This window comes from Nyctibius grandis, chromosome 6 (genome assembly GCF_013368605.1).
Source record: "Nyctibius grandis isolate bNycGra1 chromosome 6, bNycGra1.pri, whole genome shotgun sequence".
In the NCBI taxonomy this organism is placed as follows: domain Eukaryota; kingdom Metazoa; phylum Chordata; class Aves; order Nyctibiiformes; family Nyctibiidae; genus Nyctibius; species Nyctibius grandis.
Genome location: NC_090663.1, coordinates 30,965,920 through 30,984,450, shown reverse-complemented (window position 1 = coordinate 30,984,450; position 18,531 = coordinate 30,965,920). Strand labels below are relative to the sequence as shown.

General features: G+C 42.2%; 1 protein-coding gene across 8 annotated transcripts in view; it reads left to right on the top strand.

The window, feature by feature from the left end:
• Nucleotides 1-18,531, top strand: part of FRYL (FRY like transcription coactivator) — a 184,742-nt gene that overhangs the window by 89,821 nt on the left and 76,390 nt on the right. For 5 of the 8 annotated variants that reach the window (XM_068402595.1, XM_068402589.1, XM_068402590.1 and 2 more), the window contains 8 exons: nucleotides 398-494; nucleotides 4,646-4,725; nucleotides 5,206-5,286; nucleotides 8,735-8,903; nucleotides 9,969-10,061; nucleotides 13,121-13,219; nucleotides 14,713-14,814; nucleotides 17,596-17,640. In XM_068402595.1, the coding sequence (XP_068258696.1) occupies nucleotides 398-494; nucleotides 4,646-4,725; nucleotides 5,206-5,286; nucleotides 8,735-8,903; nucleotides 9,969-10,061; nucleotides 13,121-13,219; nucleotides 14,713-14,814; nucleotides 17,596-17,640 (766 nt within the window). The remainder of the gene's footprint in view (nucleotides 1-397; nucleotides 495-4,645; nucleotides 4,726-5,205; nucleotides 5,287-8,734; nucleotides 8,904-9,968; nucleotides 10,062-13,120; nucleotides 13,220-14,712; nucleotides 14,815-17,595; nucleotides 17,641-18,531) is intronic. The other 3 variants (XM_068402596.1, XM_068402592.1, XM_068402591.1) reach the window with 1 other exon arrangement.

The following is an 18,531-nucleotide window of genomic DNA, read 5'->3' as shown; positions in this document are numbered from 1 at the left end:
GTGTGCTTTGTACTTTTTTTGACAAGTATTTTGTATTTGGATCTGTCATTAGCTAAATCTGTGTAGAAAGAGCATGAGCTTCTTTGAGGTAGTGTATATAACTTGCGTAGATGATATACATGAAGTGACTTAATGATTTTGGGGTTGATATAGAGAAGGAAGTTGGACACTGATAATTCTAAGCTAGTTTGTCCCTTTTTGAATCATTCTGGTTGTTGGCAGGTCCTTTAAGGAGGGGGCAAGATGTCAGTGCTGAACCGAACCCCAAAGTCTTTCTAACCATCCATTTTATATATGTGTGCAATAGTGATTGCATGAAAGATGTGCATGCCCCTTCTCTGCAATATTCGTGTTCAGTCTTGTGTATGATACGTGTGTTCTTGATTTCTTATTTTAGGGATGACCAACAACGTGAAAGAGATTATCTACTTGAAAGGAGGGACTTAGCTGTAGATTTCATTTTTTGTTTAGTTTTAATAGAGGTTCTAAAACAGGTAAGCTCTTTGCTTTCACGAACTTCTGTTAATCTTTTGCTTTTAATGTCAGTTTTGGTAATCTCCTTTAAATTTTTATATTAAAAACTAGAGCATATATTTGATGAGCATATGCAAGGCGCTCAGGTGCATAAAGCCTTTGGCCTCTCCTGTCTTTGCTTTACATGCCTCCATTATCTCAGTTCACATGTCTTGGATCCACTAAGTCAAAGCTGCACAGCTGCAAAGCCAGGTTGAAAGGCTTCAAGCCAAAGTAGAAAGGCTTAGGAGCATTCAGGAAGCTGAAATGGAGATAGACTGGTGGAGCCAGGCTCTGCCCTCCCTGCAACAAAAATGGGAGCACCTGCCGGAGAGCTCCCAGGATCGAGGGACCCCTGTACTCTGCCCCTCTCAGGTGGAAAACAATAACCTAGAGGAGAGGAGTGAGTGGAGGCAAGTCTATGGCCGTGGCAAAAGGCAAGTGCCCTCCTTGCCTACCTTGCCTCCACAGGTGCCTCTGAGCAATAGATATGAAGCCCTAGTGGAGTACAGCCGGTCCAATGGGGATGTGGTGGAGAGGCAACCTATATCAGAGGTCCCACCACAGTCAGAAAAACCTGACAGGCGTATAGCTACCTCCTCCACAAGGAAGAAGAGAAGAGTTTTAGTGGTTGGAGACTCCTTCCTAAAGGGATCTGAGGGCCCAATATGCAGAGCTGACCCCCATCACAGGGAGGTCTGCAGCCTGCCTGGAGCCCGAATCAGGGATATCACCAGGAAACTCCCCAGCCTGGTGCAGGCCACAGACTACTACCCCCTGCTGATCTTCCAGACAGGTGGGGAAGAAGCTGCATCCCGTAGTCTGAGGGGGATGAAGAAAGACTACAAGGCCCTAGGATGGTTGGTGAAAGAGTCTGGGGCACAAGTTGTTTTCTCCTCCCTCCTTCCATTTTCAGGTGATGACGTGGGATGGAATAGTAGGATTCTCTCCATAAATGCCTGGCTACGAGACTGGTGCTACAGGCAGGGCTTGGGGTTCTATGATAATGGCTGGTTTTATAAGACACCAGGCGTGACGGTAATGCATGGGAAAGGTTTATGTCGTAAGGGCAAAAGGGTTCTGGGACAGGAATTAGCAGGGCTCATTCGGAGAGCTTTAAACTAGATTCGAAGGGGGATGGGGTAGTAGCTGGGCTTGCACCACTGGGGCAACGCTCTAGTTTTGAGGTAGACTAGGAGGCCTCCCATCCCCCTGGGGTGAAATCGGTGTGCTCAGCTCGCTCCCTGAGATTCCTGTACACCAATGCGCGCAGCATGGGGAATAAACAGGAGGAGTTAGAAATCCGTGTTCGGTCGGGGGGCTATGATCTAGTGGCAATTACAGAGACTTGGTGGGACACCTCACATGACAGGAATGTGGTCATGGATGGCTATGTCCTGTTCAGGAAAGACAGGCCGCTAAGGAGAGGTGGCGGAGTTGTGAGTGAGCAGCTAGAATGTATTGAGTTCTGTCCAGGGGCGGATCAGGAGCGAGTTGAGAGTTTGTGGGTGCGAATTAAGGGGCAGGCTGGCATGGGTGATAGTGTTGTGGGTGTCTATTACAGGCCACCGGATCAGGATGAGGAGGGTGATGAGGCCTTCTACAGGCAGCTGAGAGCAGTCTCGCAATTACAGGGCCTGGTTGTCATGGGGGATTTCAACTACCCTGATATTTGCTGGGAGGCCTACTCAGCCAGCCATCCTCAGTCCAGGAGGTTCCTGCAGTGCATTGATGGTAACTTTCTGATGCAAATGGTGGATGAGCCAACTAGGAGAGGAGCGTTGCTGGATCTTGTTCTCACTAACAAGGAGGGTCTGGTTGAAGCGGTGAAGGTTGAGGGCAGCCTTGGTTGTAGTGACCATGAGATGGTAGAGTTCAGGATCTCATGTGACAGGAACAGAATAGCTAGCAAAATCACAACCCTGGACTTCAGGAGGGCCAACTTTAGCCTTTTCAAGCAATTGCCAGGGGAAATCCCATGGGACAGGGTACTAGAAGGTAAGGGGGCCCAAGATAGTTGGTTAGCATTCAAGGACTGCTTCTTCTGAGCTCAAGATCAGAGCATCCCAGCAGGTAGGAAGTCAAGGAAGGGTACCAGGAGACCTGCATGGTTAAACAGGGAACTGCTGGGCAAACTCAAGTGGAAGAAGAGGGTGTACAGATCATGGAAGGAGGGGCTGGCCACTTGGGAGGAATAGAAGTCTGTTGTCAGAGGATATAGGGAGGCAACTAGGAAAGCTAAGGCCTCCTTGGAATTAAACCTTGCAAGAGAGGTCAAGGACAACAGAAAGGGCTTCTTCAAATACATTGCAGGTAAAGCCAAGAGTAGAGGCAATGTAGGCCCACTGATGAATGAGGTGGGTGCCCTGGAGACAGAGGATAAAAAGAAGGCGGAGTTACTGAATGCCTTCTTTGCCTCTGTCTATACTGTTGGAGGCTGTCCTGAGGAGCCCCAGACCCCTGAGGCCCCAGAAGAAGTCAGGATAGAGGAGGAATCTGTCTTGGTTGATGAGGGCTGGGTCAGGGACCAATTAAGCAATCTGGACATCCATAAATCCATGGGTCCTGATGGGATGCACCCGCGGGTGCTGAGGGAGCTGGTGGAAGTCATTGCTAGGCCACTCTCCATCATCTTTGCTAAGTCGTGGGCAACGGGAGAGGTGCCTGAGGACTGGAGGAAAGCGAATGTCACTTCAGTCTTCAAAAAGGGCAAGAAGGAGGACCCGGGTAACTATAGACCGGTGAGCCTCACCTCCATCCCCGGAAAGGTGATGGAACAACTTGTCCTTGGTGCTGTCTCTAGGCACATCAAGGATAGGGGGATCATTAGGGGCACTCAACATGGCTTCACCAAGGGGAAGTCATGCTTAACCAACTTGATAGCCTTTTATGAGGATGTTACCCGGTGGATAGATGATGGTAAAGCTGTGGATGTGGTCTATCTCGATTTCAGTAAAGCGTTTGACACGGTCTCCCACAGCATCCTCGCAGCTAAACTGAGGAAGTGTGGTCTGGATGATCGGGTAGTGAGGTGGATTGTGAACTGGCTGAAGGAAAGAAGCCAGAGAGTAGTGGTCAATGGGACAGAGTCCAGTTGGAGGCCTGTGTCTAGCGGAGTCCCTCAAGGGTCGGTACTGGGACCAGTTCTATTCAATATATTCATTAATGACTTGGATGAGGGAATAGAGTGCACTGTCAGCAAGTTCGCTGATGACACCAAACTGGCAGGAGTGGCTGACACACCGGAAGGCTGCGCAGCCATTCAGAGAGACCTGGACAGGCTGGAGAGTTGGGCGGGGAGAAATTTAATGAAATATAACAAGGGCAAGTGTAGAGTCCTGCATCTGGGCAAGAACAACCCCATGTATGAGTACAAGTTGGGGGCAGAGCTCTTGGAGAGCAGTGTAGGGGAAAGGGACCTGGGGGTCCTAGTGGACAGCAGGATGACCATGAGCCAGCAGTGTGCCCTTGTGGCCAAGAAGGCCAATGGCATCCTGGGGTGTATTAGAAGGGGTGTGGTTAGCAGGCTGAGAGAGGCTCTCCTCCCCCTCTACTCTGCCCTGGTGAGGCCGCATCTGGAATATTGTGTCCAGTTGTGGGCCCCTCAGTTCAAGAAGGACAGGGAACTGCTAGAGAGAGTCCAGCGCAGAGCCGCGAAGATGATTAAGGGAGTGGAACATCTCCCTTATGAGGAGAGGCTGAGGGAGCTGGGTCTCTTTAGCTTGGAGAAGAGGAGACTGAGGGGTGACCTCATTAATGTTTCTAAATATGTAAAGGGCAAGTGTCAAGAGGATGGAGCCAGGCTCTTCTCGGTGACATCCCTTGACAGGACAAGGGGCAATGGGTGCAAGCTGGAACACAGGAGGTTCCACATAAATATGAGGAAAAACTTCTTTACGGTGAGGGTGACCGAACACTGGAACAGGCTGCCCAGAGAGGTTGTGGAGTCTCCATCTCTGGAGACATTCAAAACCCGCCTGGACGCGTTCCTGTGTGATATATCTAGGGAATCCTGCTCCGGCAGGGGGATTGGACTAGATGATCTTTCAAGGTCCCTTCCAATCCCTAACATTCTGTGATTCTGTGATATACATGCATAGTTACATACGTTTAAATGATACCTGCATTTCAGATACCTGTTCATCCAGTGCCAGATCCTTTAGTACATGAAGTTCTAAACTTGGCTTTTAAGCACTTTAAACATAAGGAAGGGTAAGTTTCACTTGTGTTCTTTAAAATACTTTGTCTGTGTTACCAGCCTGTGCTTGATTGTTGCGATTGTTCGCCTCACATGTAACATTTTTGTGATAGTACTGTAAACGAACACTGATCGATATCTTTAAACTGAAAACATATCTTGAAAGAACACAACTGTGTTCAATATAATGCTGAGGGTTTTTTGCTTGGAATATGCAGAATGACTTGCATAGCCAGCCAGAGTAAGAAAAGTCTGAGTTTCGATAACTATAGTAAACTTCCTATGCAGAATATGTCTGTTATGTCCGTTGAATGAAACTGCATCACTTCAAATGTCGCCCATGCATTTTATGCTTGACTTTCATTGGTTTTATGGAAATAATCTGCCTTGCTATGGACCAAACTTTTTGTTTGTAATTGAGAACAGACTTGGGGTTTAGAAGAACAAAATTATATTTAACAACAACTGCCTTTTTTTTCCCCCTCTCTCTTCAGGTATTCAGGAACCAACACTGGGAATGTGCATATTATTGCAGACTTATATGCAGAAGTGACAGGAGTTCTTGCTCAGTCAAAGTAAGTTCAGTCTCTGACTCTGACGTTGGGGAAAAATGACTCTAGACTTAAAGACTATTTAATATAGCAGAATGTATTAATGACCCAGTAACTAATCCCTTAAGTGTGAAGCATAGTCACGTGTAGTCTGGCATGTCCGCCTCATGTTCCAGCACAATAAGTTTGAACAAATCAAGAAATAATCTTTAGTACAATACTGAATTGCTTTGCTGTCAAGTTGTAGGTGCAGGAAGGGAGGCCTGGTATCAGTCAATAGTTGTTGTTCAGTTAATGAGTATATTCTGAAGTGCTGATCATCAGAGGCACTCTTAAATGCCTAGATTTTAAGTATCAGGGTACATCTGATAGAAGGGTAGATTCGAAGGGGGGTGGGGTAGTAGCTGGGCTTGCACCACTGGGTCAACGCTCTAGTGTTGAGGTAGACTAGGAGGCCTCCCATCCCCCTGGGGTGAAATCGGTGTGCTCAGCTCGCTCCCTGAAATGCCTGTACACCAATGCATGCAGCATGGGGAATAAACAGGAGGAGCTGGAAATCCGTGTTCGGTCGGGGGGCTATGATCTAGTGGCAATTACAGAGACTTGGTGGGACACCTCGCATGACAGGAATGTGGTCATGGATGGCTATGTCCTGTTCAGGAAAGACAGGCCACTAAGGAGAGGTGGCGGAGTTGCTCTTTATGTGAGTGAGCAGCTAGAATGTATTGAGTTCTGTCCAGGGGCGGATCAGGAGCAAGTTGAGAGTTTGTGGGTGCGAATTAAGGGGCAGGCTGTCAGGGGTGATAGTGTTGTGGGTGTCTATTACAGGCCACCGGATCAGGATGAGGAGGGTGATGAGGCCTTCTACAGGCAGCTGAGAGCAGTCTCTCAGTTACAGGGCCTGGTTGTCATGGGGGATTTCAACTACCCTGATATTTGCTGGGAGGCCTACTCAGCCAGCCATCCTCAGTCCAGGAGGTTCCTGCAGTGCATTGATGGTAACTTTCTGATGCAAATGGTGGATGAGCCAACTAGGAGAGGAGCGCTGCTGGATCTTATCCTCACTAACAAGGAGGGTCTGGTTGAAGCGGTGAAGGTTGAGGGCAGCCTTGGTTGTAGTGACCATGAGATGGTAGAGTTCAGGATCTCATGTGACAGGAACAGAATAGCTAGCAGAATCACAACCCTGGACTTCAGTAGGGCCAACTTTGGCCTTTTCAAGCAATTGCTAGGGGAAATCCCATGGGACAGGGTACTAGAAGGTAAGGGGGCCCAAGATAGTTGGTTAGCATTCAAGGACTGCTTCTTCCGAGCTCAAGATCAGAGCATCCCAGCAGGTAGGAAGTCAAGGAAGGGTACCAGGAGACCTGCATGGTTAAACAGGGAACTGCTGGGCAAACTCAAGTGGAAGAAGAGGGTGTACAGATTGTGGAAGGAGGGGCTGGCCACTTGGGAGGAATAGAAGTCTGTTGTCAGAGGATGTAGGGAGGCAACTAGGAAAGCTAAGGCCTCCTTGGAATTAAACCTTGCAAGAGAGGTCAAGGACAACAGAAAGGGCTTCTTCAAATACATTGCAGGTAAAGCCAAGACTAGAGGCAATGTAGGCCCACTGATGAATGAGGTGGGTGCCCTGGAGACAGAGGATAAAAAGAAGGCAGAGTTACTGAATGCCTTCTTTGCCTCTGTCTATACTGCTGGAGGCTGTCCTGAGGAGCCCCAGACCCCTGAGGCCCCAGAAGAAGTCAGGATAGAGGAGGAATCTGTCTTGGTAGATGAGGGCTGGGTCAGGGACCAATTAAGCAATCTGGACGTCCATAAATCCATGGGCCCTGATGGGATGCACCTGAGGGAGCTGGCAGAAGTCATTGCTAGGCCACTCTCCATCATCTTTGCTAAGTCGTGGGCAACGGGAGAGGTGCCTGAGGACTGGAGGAAAGCAAATGTCACTCCAGTCTTCAAAAAGGGCAAGAAGGAGGACCCGGGTAACTATAGACCGGTGAGCCTCACCTCCATCCCCGGAAAGGTGATGGAACAACTTGTCCTTGGTGCTGTCTCTAGGCACATCAAGGATAGGGGGATCATTAGGGGCACTCAACATGGCTTCACCAAGGGGAAGTCATGCTTAACCAACTTGATAGCCTTTTATGAGGATGTTACCCGGTGGATAGGTGATGGTAAAGCTGTGGATGTGGTCTATCTCGATTTCAGTAAAGCGTTTGACACGGTCTCCCACAGCATCCTCGCAGCTAAACTGAGGAAGTGTGGTCTGGATGATCGGGTAGTGAGGTGGATTGTGAACTGGCTGAAGGAAAGAAGCCAGAGAGAGTAGTGGTCAATGGGACAGAGTCCAGTTGGAGGCCTGTGTCTAGCGGAGTCCCTCAAGGGTCGGTACTGGGACCAGTTCTATTCAATATATTCATTAATGACTTGGATGAGGGAATAGAGTGCACTGTCAGCAAGTTCGCTGATGACACCAAACTGGCAGGAGTGGCTGATACACCGGAAGGCTGCGCAGCCATTCAGAGGGACCTAGACAGGCTGGAGAGTTGGGCGGGGAGAAACTTAATGAAATATAACAAGGGCAAGTGTAGAGTCCTGCATCTGGGCAAGAACAACCCCATGTATGAGTACAAGTTGGGGCCAGACCTGTTGGAGAGCAGCGTAGGGGAAAGGGACCTGGGGGTCCTAGTGGACAGCAGGATGACCATGAGCCAGCAGTGTGCCCTTGTGGCCAAGAAGGCCAATGGCATCCTGGGGTGTATTAGAAGGGGTGTGGTTAGTAGGTCAAGAGAGGTTCTCCTCCCCCTCTACTCTGCCCTGGTGAGGCCGCATCTGGAGTATTGTGTCCAGTTGTGGGCCCCTCAGTTCAAGAAGGACAGGGAACTGCTAGAGAGAGTCCAGCGCAGCGCCACGAAGATGATTAAGGGAGTGGAACATCTCCCTTATGAGGAGAGGCTGAGGGAGCTGGGTCTCTAGCTTAGAGAAGAGGAGACTGAGGGGTGACCTCATTAATGTTTCTAAATATGTAAAGGGCAAGTGTCATGAGGATGGAGCCAGGCTCTTCTCAGTGACATCCCTTGACAGGACAAGGGGCAATGGGTGCAAGCTGGAACACAGGAGGTTCCACATAAATATGAGGAAAAACTTCTTTACGGTGAGGGTGACCGAACACTGGAACAGGCTGCCCAGAGAGGTTGTGGAGTCTCCTTCTCTGGAGACATTCAAAACCCGCCTGGACGCGTTCCTGTGTGATATGGTCTAGGCAATCCTGCTCCGGCAGGGGGATTGGACTAGATGATCTTTTGAGGTCCCTTCCAATCCCTAACATTCTGTGATTCTGTGATCTTGCTTCTGTTCCTTTTACTGTAGGTGCTGTTATCATTAACAGTCTAACGAAATCAGTTCAAAATTATAGACATCCTATAAAAGTAACTAAGAATGCATATAATTGCCATCTATATCCCTTGTTCAGGTTTCAAGCTGTTAGGAAGAAGTTTGTCACTGAATTAAAGGAACTGCGACAAAAAGAACAGAGTCCTCATGTAGTACAAAGTATCATCAGTTTGATTATGGGAATGAAGTTTTTTCGAGTAAAGATGTATCCCGTGGAGGATTTTGAAGCATCATTTCAGTTCATGCAGGTAAATGAATATCACAGAAAACTGAAATGAGCGTAATTTTGATTGTTTAAGTGATGAAGGTACAATGATGCTTGCTGTGATCACTCACTCACTCTGCTTGTGTGTCGTCCTTCTTCATCCTTTTCTGTTTAGTCCATAAGTTCTTAGAGGTACGAATCATTTGTTTCCCTGCAGTTCATGAGTACCTAGCATAATGAGAACTCATTCTCCGTTGTCTCAGTAATGTAGCAAACCTGTAACATGAATTTATTCAAGACTAAATGAAAATGGGTAGCAATCAAATAATTTTCTTTCTTTATGGAAGCAGTGAATTAAAGAAAAAAAGTTACTTGATACATCTTTTTTTAACAGCTGAGATGCCAAGAAACACTTTTGTTTAAAAAACACTTCAGTTTATTTTCAGAGAGATCTAAAATCTGTTTGTTTGCTTCACTTAATTGTGGATTAAAAATTTATCTTAATAACTTGCTCATTCCCCAGTGACTAAAGTTACTGCAACTTGGTAAATTTTATTAGAGCTATTTAGCAGCCATTCACATTGATCTCAATCCTGAAAAAAACAACATACACACAGGTGCTTTAAATTGTATCCAGAGTAGTCAGTTTGGTATAGTGGAGTGTGCATACATGTGTAGGGATTATTTATTTATCTGTAAAATTTTCTTTGCATTAAAGTAATCTTGAAAATGAAAATGAGTGTATAAAAATATTATTTTCTAATAATTTCAGTAGAGATAGACATTTGTTTTTTGAAACTTCAGAATAATCTGAGGAAGATATGCATCTTTATGTTCTGAGTACTCTGTATTCTGATTAGAAAATAAATAGCTATCTGGTCTTACAAATGTTTTCTTTTCAATTTCTTTTTAATCAATGAAGAAACATTTTTTTTAAATTTCTAATGTTTAGTAAAGTTGATATTGTCAAGGAATATAAGGCTGACTTAAACACGTTTCATTTTTTACATTCAAACTGGCAATTAATGTGATGCTGCTAATGTTTTTCATGGTGTAGTGACATTTGTTTTATTTTTTCTAAATATTATTCTAATGCTTCCTTACTAAGGAATGTGCGCAATACTTCTTGGAAGTAAAAGATAAAGATATAAAACATGCACTTGCTGGTTTGTTTGTGGAAATTCTCATCCCTGTGGCTGCTGTAAGTATTTTTATTTTTTTTCCCTGCTATTCCCCTCACTTTCAATTAGGCTTTCATTGTTAAAATTGCCTTCATTAATCCTCACTATATTACATTTTTACAGATTCAAAAAGAGTATTAAGTAAATTACAAGCACCTACATAACCTCTTCAAGGGAAATGTGTCAGTGTGATTTGTGTATTAGCTAGTTTCCAATCTGTTTTCAGAACCTTTAAAAATTGTGTGTTTTCTAGACCCCTTTGTCACCAGAGTACTGTGTAATGTTTTACTTGCTCTAAATTTTGAAATTTCCTTGATTTAATACTTGTTCACTTAAGGGTCCCATTGGCTTTTCTTTATTAGCTGAAACCTGTTAAGTTCTTTCTAGAATAAACTGAGATATGTAAAATTTTTACAGTCCAGTAGGGAGAGTGTGTACTCCTATGCAAGAAGGAAGAATGTAGGTTTTGGCTAATTAAATAAAAATTGTTCATAAAGGTGAGTGTCCACTAGATGTAATCCTTCAAGTGGAAGAGCAGTCCATCATCTCCTGTATATGTTTTAAATCTAAAGCCAGAAATTTTACTCAGCAGCCACAAACAAGAAAAAAACCTTTATATCATCACAGTATTGTATGTACAGAGCCTCTAACACTGCTTGTGAGGGTGCTTTCGGTCAGGACAGTTTCTCCCCCTTCCTCCCAGGCCACTTCGCTCAGTTGTGTAAAGCTTAGTCAACAGGTCAATGAGAAGTTACAGCAGCTCAGTGCACCTCAAGGTGACCATTTACCATAAGCTCAGAAAGTTTCATCATAGTAAGATGGATACTTGCTGTGATTGTTACCTAAAACGATAGTTGTATCAGCAGGTGCTAGGCCGCAGTGCGTTTGGCGTGCTGTCCTGAAAAATGGCAGGTTGTGGCTCTGTGTTATGACTGATTGTGGCAGCGTATCTTCTTATATATGGAGAACTGGGATGTGTAGATCTTGTTTTGTAGAACGGGATCTACAAAGACTCGCATGCTGGGTGGGGATCCCGTATAAGCAAGCTCGTAGAAAAAGAAAGGTTAATCTCTCTGAACTCTGCGTCCTCTTTCACACAGTCTACCTTGCCCTGAGCTGCCGGGAAATGCTTCTCTCCCTTCACCATTCTCAACCTTGGGGCATTTATTTTAAAAATTAGAAAGGAGATAATCTTTCCTCTTAAGGCATGACCACAAAGAGGTAGTGTTAGTAGTGACTGTTTATTGACTGAAATCCTGATCTCACCTGGGCATACTTATACTCTTCTAGAAAAGAATTACCTGTCCTGTTAAAAAGTGAATGCATTTGTCATTTTCAGTTCCATAGTTGCTCTGCAGTTGGAGTGGGGGTGCATAGTGAAAATCCTTAGCATTTAGGTAAACACGAACATTAGTTTGCAAAATCATAATTTAAATATAGTGAAAACTGCACACACAGTCATGAGGCAGGAGCAGCGTCTGGGAATTGGGACTATCCGGTGGTAACCGCAGAGGCACTCACACCGGCTGTGTAGAGTGCCTGTGGTGTTCTGTGGATCGCTTCCTACAAGCACAGCCTGAATCAGCGCTTTAAAATGGTTGGTGAGGGAGGCTTCATATTTCCTTCTGACTCATTGAGTCTCTAATCATTTTATACAATAAATATAAATAGAAGCGGAGAGACCCATCCCAGATTGAGATGCGGTTGAGAGGGTTAGTCATTCTATTGGAAGATGCGAGATACAAGTTTGAAGCGTTTTGAAGGAGATGAAGGAACTGAATCTAGTTTTTTCTGTGTCTTGGATACAGAAAATTGCTTAACCGAGGAAGCTTTTGGGTTTCGGCATTGTGATTTCTTTACTGTCATTCTCTTGCTTTAGTCATTCAGCCATTTTTTAAAATATGATCTGATTTGGACCCCGCAGGTATGACAGATGACAGCGTATTTTAGAGTGGGGAAGTTAAGGCTGATCTGTAAGCCCAAGGTTATATCCCAAAGCAACAGTGCGGTGCTGGCAACAACTGACTGATTTCTCATTTGGAGCTAGCGGGGTACTGATCAAATTAGAGCTTAAGAATAGCAAAAGATAAATAACGTGGGGGTGTGTAGGAAGTGATTTAAAACATAGTTACTTTCTCAGTTCTTTCTTTTTGGATTTATATGTATTACAGAGATATTATACACTATTTTTTGTGCTTCCCCATCATGAATGTTTTCAGGGTATTCTTAGCAAGGTGGACATGACTTATCTTTTAGTAACTTCGAATAATAAAAACTAACAAAAAATTACTTTATATTATAGGGAAATCATGAGTATAGAGACTCTCTTCCAGAAAAGCCAACCCCTTCTCCAACACCCCACCCCCCAATTTGATCAATAAAGCAGAAACACAGTATAAAACAGTAGGTTGAGAATAATGTTTAAATGGATCATCACAGGTACGCAGAGAGAAGCCTTAAGAGGCTTGCAGGGCTTTGGATGAAGGAGGTAGCTGCCTGGTTTGTGGAAGGAAGGCTATTCTGTATGCAAGGGCAGAGTAGGTAAAAAAGGTGTAGGGCTCCATGTACCTGTTTCGTCAATTCTGAAAGCTAAACAGAGACCACTTACATGGTGGTTGGCTGGTAATCCTGTGTATCATTTCCTAAGTTTCCAGTTTTCAGAACTAGAGGACATAAAAGAAAAGGGGAGCATTGAAGAGGGGAACAGTGAAAAACTTATGGGTATTATTTTTTAAATATATGAAATTATACTTTTAAAGAGTTGCAGTGTAGTTTTTATTTTTTAGTTTGTGGCACATACTTCTTTAAGTATGGAATACAGGCCACATTTTTTAAATTGTGGTTTTTTTTTTAATGGGTTTTGGGTTTGTTCTATTTCATTACGTTTTTTTAACTGTATGTAGTATATGACGTGATTTCTTATGCTTTTGTTTATATTTCCAATAAATACACTCAAATACTTACCTAGTGTGAGGTTTAACTTTTGAATGTTCTTGAATTCACGGACATATTAATGTATATTTAAATTGCCTTCTGTATAAACTTTAAAACTCATTTATGTGTGTATTTTTTTTAATAGGCTGTTAAAAATGAAGTGAATGTGCCATGTTTGAAAAATTTTGTGGAGATGCTTTATCAGACTACCTTTGAATTGAGTTCAAGAAAGAAGCATTCACTGGTATTTTAAAGAAATATTTCAACTTCTCCATTTTGCTCATTTTAGACCTTTAAGCTAGTACATTATATGAGGAAAGCTATCAGTTGTATTAATTTAAATCTTAACTCCTCAGTTCAAGTATAATTAAATTCACACTGTGTCTATGCGTTTGCTCTAATTGTGATTCTTCTTTGTGCAAGATACGTGCTCTATTATCTTACTTGTGAGATTGTCTTGAAACCGATGCTTGTTTTTGATTATTTTAGTGAGTTTTAGCACAGACTTATTTAACCTAATGTCTCTTCTAAAAAGAACTTGCATTCAGGGAGTCTGTATATTTAAATTATGTTTAATTAAAAGATTGAAGTGCCAGATGATTTTTCCAGCAAAATAACAGCCTGTTAATAGCCCTGCTCTGCCTGTTTTCCCCTTTCCTCATACACTTTGGGTTTTTTTTCCCAATATTTTTTATTATCTTTTTCAGATACAAATATCAGGTTTTTTCCCCGCTAAGACTGCATCTTAGCAAGGATTTAAATCTCTTATTAATGCAGTCTTTGGTAATTCTTGATGACCATGGCAGCCATGTTTCAAGTTGATTCACTTCATTTTGGTGGAAACGTAGAGCTAAATTTTGCATTACACTTGGCATATTCAGTACATGCAAGTGAATTTTAAATGATTTATCCTCACTTTCGTGTTAGGGACAAACTTTACTTTCTGGTATTCTGAGCGTATAAAGCATATATCATTGTACATGGTTAAACTCCTTATGTAAAAATAATGTGAAGTAGTTGATATTAGTATTCACAATGTCATTTTATTTATGAAGTCAGAAACATTGTTACATCAAGATTAGAATTTACCTGTTCATCCCCATTCTTTAATTTTGCTCCATAACAAGATAACCTGCAGTCAGATTTGGTATTAATCACGATTATGTATTCTGTTAAAGTACGTGGTATTTAAACAAATCTCATGTTACTAAAGCAAAGCAAAGTCATGCTAGTCTGCATATTCACAGATGTTATTAAGTTGTGCTTCATTCCTTACTGAAAGTAGACCTTGAGGAGAAGTAACATTTCTGACAACCTAAAGTCTGCCTCAGTTTTTACTGAGTTGATGATGTTTTTCCTGAGTGATGTTCTTAGAGGCAGTTCCCTCTCCCAGCGTGTAGGACCCCATGAATTGAATCATGTGGTTGCAGGGAAAGAGCAAGTATTGTACAAAGGGTGAGATCTGCTTGCAGTCTTTGTTTGAGATCAGGCCTTGCTAGGGGGTGAGCTTCACCATGGTCCCACTGCCCCGGTATTACACTGTGAGCTCTTACAGCACGTAGGTGATACCCAGAACACCGTGCCTGGCATGTGTGTCCTAGTGCAGGGGAAAGGCTGCTGTGCTAAAACTGTGAGAGCGAGAGACAAGAACTGACTGCGTGTCTCATTCTCAATGTACAAGACTTGGGAGGTTTGCAAAGAGCAATTTGATCAATTCTTTTTCCCCCCTACTCATAGGCTTTGTATCCATTGATCACCTGCCTGTTGTGTGTCAGTCAGAAACAGTTTTTTTTAAATAACTGGCACGTTTTCCTGCAGAACTGTTTGTCACATTTAAAGGTAAGACTCCTTTTCAATTAAGGAACTGTTGCAAATCAGTAGCGATGTTCAGATGTGTTCTCAGCATTCTCATGCCAAAAAACAAAGAATATTTGGCTGTTTAAAAGGACACTGTGAATTTTTTTTTTTTTTGTAAATTAAATGTCTTAAGTCTCCATTAGTATTAAACTTAGTAGGAAGTTTTTGTGATGCTATATAATGCAGGAAATAGATGTGGCCTCCTTGGGGACCATCAGTTTTATTGAGTAAAATCTGCAGGAGAAGTATCTGCTAATAAAATGCTATTTATGCGAGAGAAAGTACAAACTGTAATTCTTCATGTGCAAATTATATGTGGAAAATAAGTGACTTGTCTACTCCTATAAGTGGAATGTATAGTAAGTGAAAAAGTTCTCTCTCTTATTCACTTGTTGAAGGAATAGAAAATGAATTGGGAGTCCAGAAAAGAGATTCTATCTACAGCCTGTGATATATATTTTCCAAATAAAAATTACAGTGTCCCTTTAACTCATTGCTTCAGTTGATAGCGTTGTAAACATGAGTTGATTGATAAAGAGATCAAGATACTTAGAAATTAGGGATTTGTTTTAGTGAATTTCTTGTAGCATTAATTGTTGTACATGTTCTTTCCTTAATTTTGATTAACATAGTTTATTATTTTGTCTGATGTATTGATTTTGATAATTTAATAAATTCTTTCATCTGCCTTCACAATATTCATTCTGGTTAGGTATGAGTGACAGTTCCAAAGCTTATTAGTAAAATATGTAAACCATCATGAAGTCAGGAGGAAACAGGTTTAGCTGCTTGGATTTTTTTTAAGGGTCATTTTGTTTTCATGACATCTTTCACACTTTTCTGTTGCTTGTTGGGTTTTTGTATATTTTTCATCTAACATTTGCAGTTCTTTTGCAATATTTGCCTTGATTTTTGTTTCGTTGTTTATTTTGCTTATGGAGGCTGCTTTTGCTTTTGTTTTAAAGCTTTTAAAAATATTCTTACAGTCTAGGAGTTGCTTTTTTCTGGCATAATGTCCATTGCTGATAATGGATGTATTAAAGCTATAAATGCCAGTGAGTTTAACTGGTAGTTGCTGAGCATGCATTTTATATTTTACTTAGTTTTGTTAACCACTAACAACACATTTACTGTAAGGCTCTATTCAGCAGAAATTCTACATATGAATTTCTGCAGTTCAGAATTTGTAGTGTTATGATGCTGTGCCATCAAGGAGTTGTTTAGGATATTTTATGGCTTGGTTTAACTTGGCCCACCAAATACTATTGGCTTTTTGTGTGCCTAGCTTGTTCAGAAACTTTGAGTTTACTCTTGAAAAATACATCCCCACTGTCCTCATGTGTCTTATGAATTAATGTATTCCTTTGTTTCTGAAGCTAATTAAATGCATGCAGTCTGTAATAAGTAATCTCATTAATTTATAAATCTGAATTTCACAGCAGTTTAGTCTTCCAGATTTCCCCTTCCCCATTTTATTTCCTGATTTCCTAATGACTGAAGTTATTTTATTTGCAGTTACTTAAATATGTAAAATGCAATAAGGATTCCAAATCCATTGTCTCTAGTGTCTTTGTTATTTAATCAAGTAATTTTGAGAGTTACTGGTAGATAGAGTACTGAAAAGGTTCATCCACCCCTACCGTATTAGTTAAAATTAACAAATTAACGACAACACTTAAGCTCCATCACAGGGGTATTCTATGAAGAGTACAGGGCCATTACCAAGCCGCGCATAGGTAAGGTAGGACTCCTGGTGCTCAGTTTATTCCCTGGTGACTGCCCAGTGCAAACTCTTACCTCGCAATAAACAACGTGTGGTCGCACTTCGGTGGCTGGAATAAGCAATTTCCCATTTGCCATGGTGTGACAGCTCACATCTTCGCAGGTGCTCCATAGTACCCAATGCAAAGTATATTCGTACCCTGCCTTACCCTGCAGTATTTCAGTGCTACGTCGTACTTGATAATGCTCCTGAGAGCGCTCTGAATCCTGATCCAATACTGGCAATATTTATTGCCCTTGTAAACTCTTTGTACTGGGTGCACACTACCTTTAGTTATCCTCAAAGCAGGCTTATTGTATGGGGAAAACATCCTAGCCTTGCTGAAAGGAGGAAGCCTAGTTTTGTGTTTTTTTCTTTTTTGTTTCCTGCTGTCACTGCTACGAGGAAGGATTAAATAGCTCTGGGTCTGGACCCATACCAATAGCAGATAAGTGAGTTGGAAGAGTTAGCTTAGGCCTGGAGTGTAGCAAAGGGTGTCTCTTGGCATACATGTGTCTGGCCTTGTCCCACAAAGCAGCTGGGGTGCTGTTTCAGCATTGAGCCCAGCAGGGCATTTCTTGACAAACTGTAGTGTAGGCAAAATTCTGAATTTGTTCAGCAGACAATAACACTGGGTCGGTATTGTAAAGCATTTTGCTTACTTTTTTGACTAGCATTTAGATAGACTAATTTTAGCAGGTTTGACAGAAAGCTGATAGATTCTTCGATGAAGCTGAGTTGTCGTGGTATCCTTACCACCTCTTCTGGGGAGAGGAAGGAACATTTAAGCAAGCTGCTGAAACGGGAGAGAAGAGTGTCTAGCGTTGTGCGGCACTGTTGGGTGGAACGTTTTCTGCCACTATAGCAAAACCTGTATTTCTACTGAATAGAGTCCTTACGAGACAGCTATCTGTTGTTTTTGTGCTTTTTTTCATCTAACATGCATGTGCCTCCCATTCTCATGTTTGTTATGTTTTGCTGTCTCACATTGCTTTATTTAGATGCCATCTAACAACAGTATCAGAAAACAAATAGAAACACTGCAGGTGAGTTAATATGTTGTTATAACTCAGTGAAACGTTGCTCTGTCTCATGTAAATACTTTGTTTTGGTTTTTATGTTAATTGTTGTATTTTGTCCTTTCCTTTCTGTGTAAAATTGCTGTTAGTGTTGTTAAGAAGCAGCAGGACTAAGAATAGCTAATGTTTCAAAGGTCTTCTTTTTTCTTGCCAGGGAGTAAAGGAGAAAGATCAGAAAATTACCTAATATCAGTTTTTCCTTGAGGGTGAAAACGTGGCTTTGTGAGATTGAGTATCAATATCACTGCTAGTTTCCCTGAGCAGCAGTGCATGTTTCCACTGGAAGTAAACTGCCTATTCACATGTATGGTTTTTTGTTAATTCATTTCAAAAAGCGTCTTGCATGCGAGCAAACTTGAAAACATTTTCACAATAAAAAAATGTGAAACTGATTTACTGTAACAACTTGCAGTGTACTAACTTGACAGACTTTTACACTGTTGGTTTTGCAGGTTTTAAAAAGTAGAAATTGTTTTAGTTCAGAACAGAAGAAAAGTTTAACATCAGTATTAAAAAGTACTTTCTTCAGTAAGTGACTACGTTTGACTAACGTGGAAAAAATGCTATTTTGTTTCTTGCCTTCATTGAGATGTGTTTCATTGACTCATCTTAATGTGTCATGTGTCATCTACAGACCACTGTAGATTTGCTCTTACTTTTTTAGTTTTGTAACAGAGATACAGTTCTTGACAGCTTATTCCATCGTCTGCTGATATAATTTATGTTAAAAGTTTTAGGATTTTAAACAAAACTATGTTTGAAAAAAACCCCAGATGGAGTGCTTTAAAATCTGACAGGCATCAGCTAAAATGACTGAAATTCAGCCAGGCTGGTGAATTACATAGGCCACATACACTG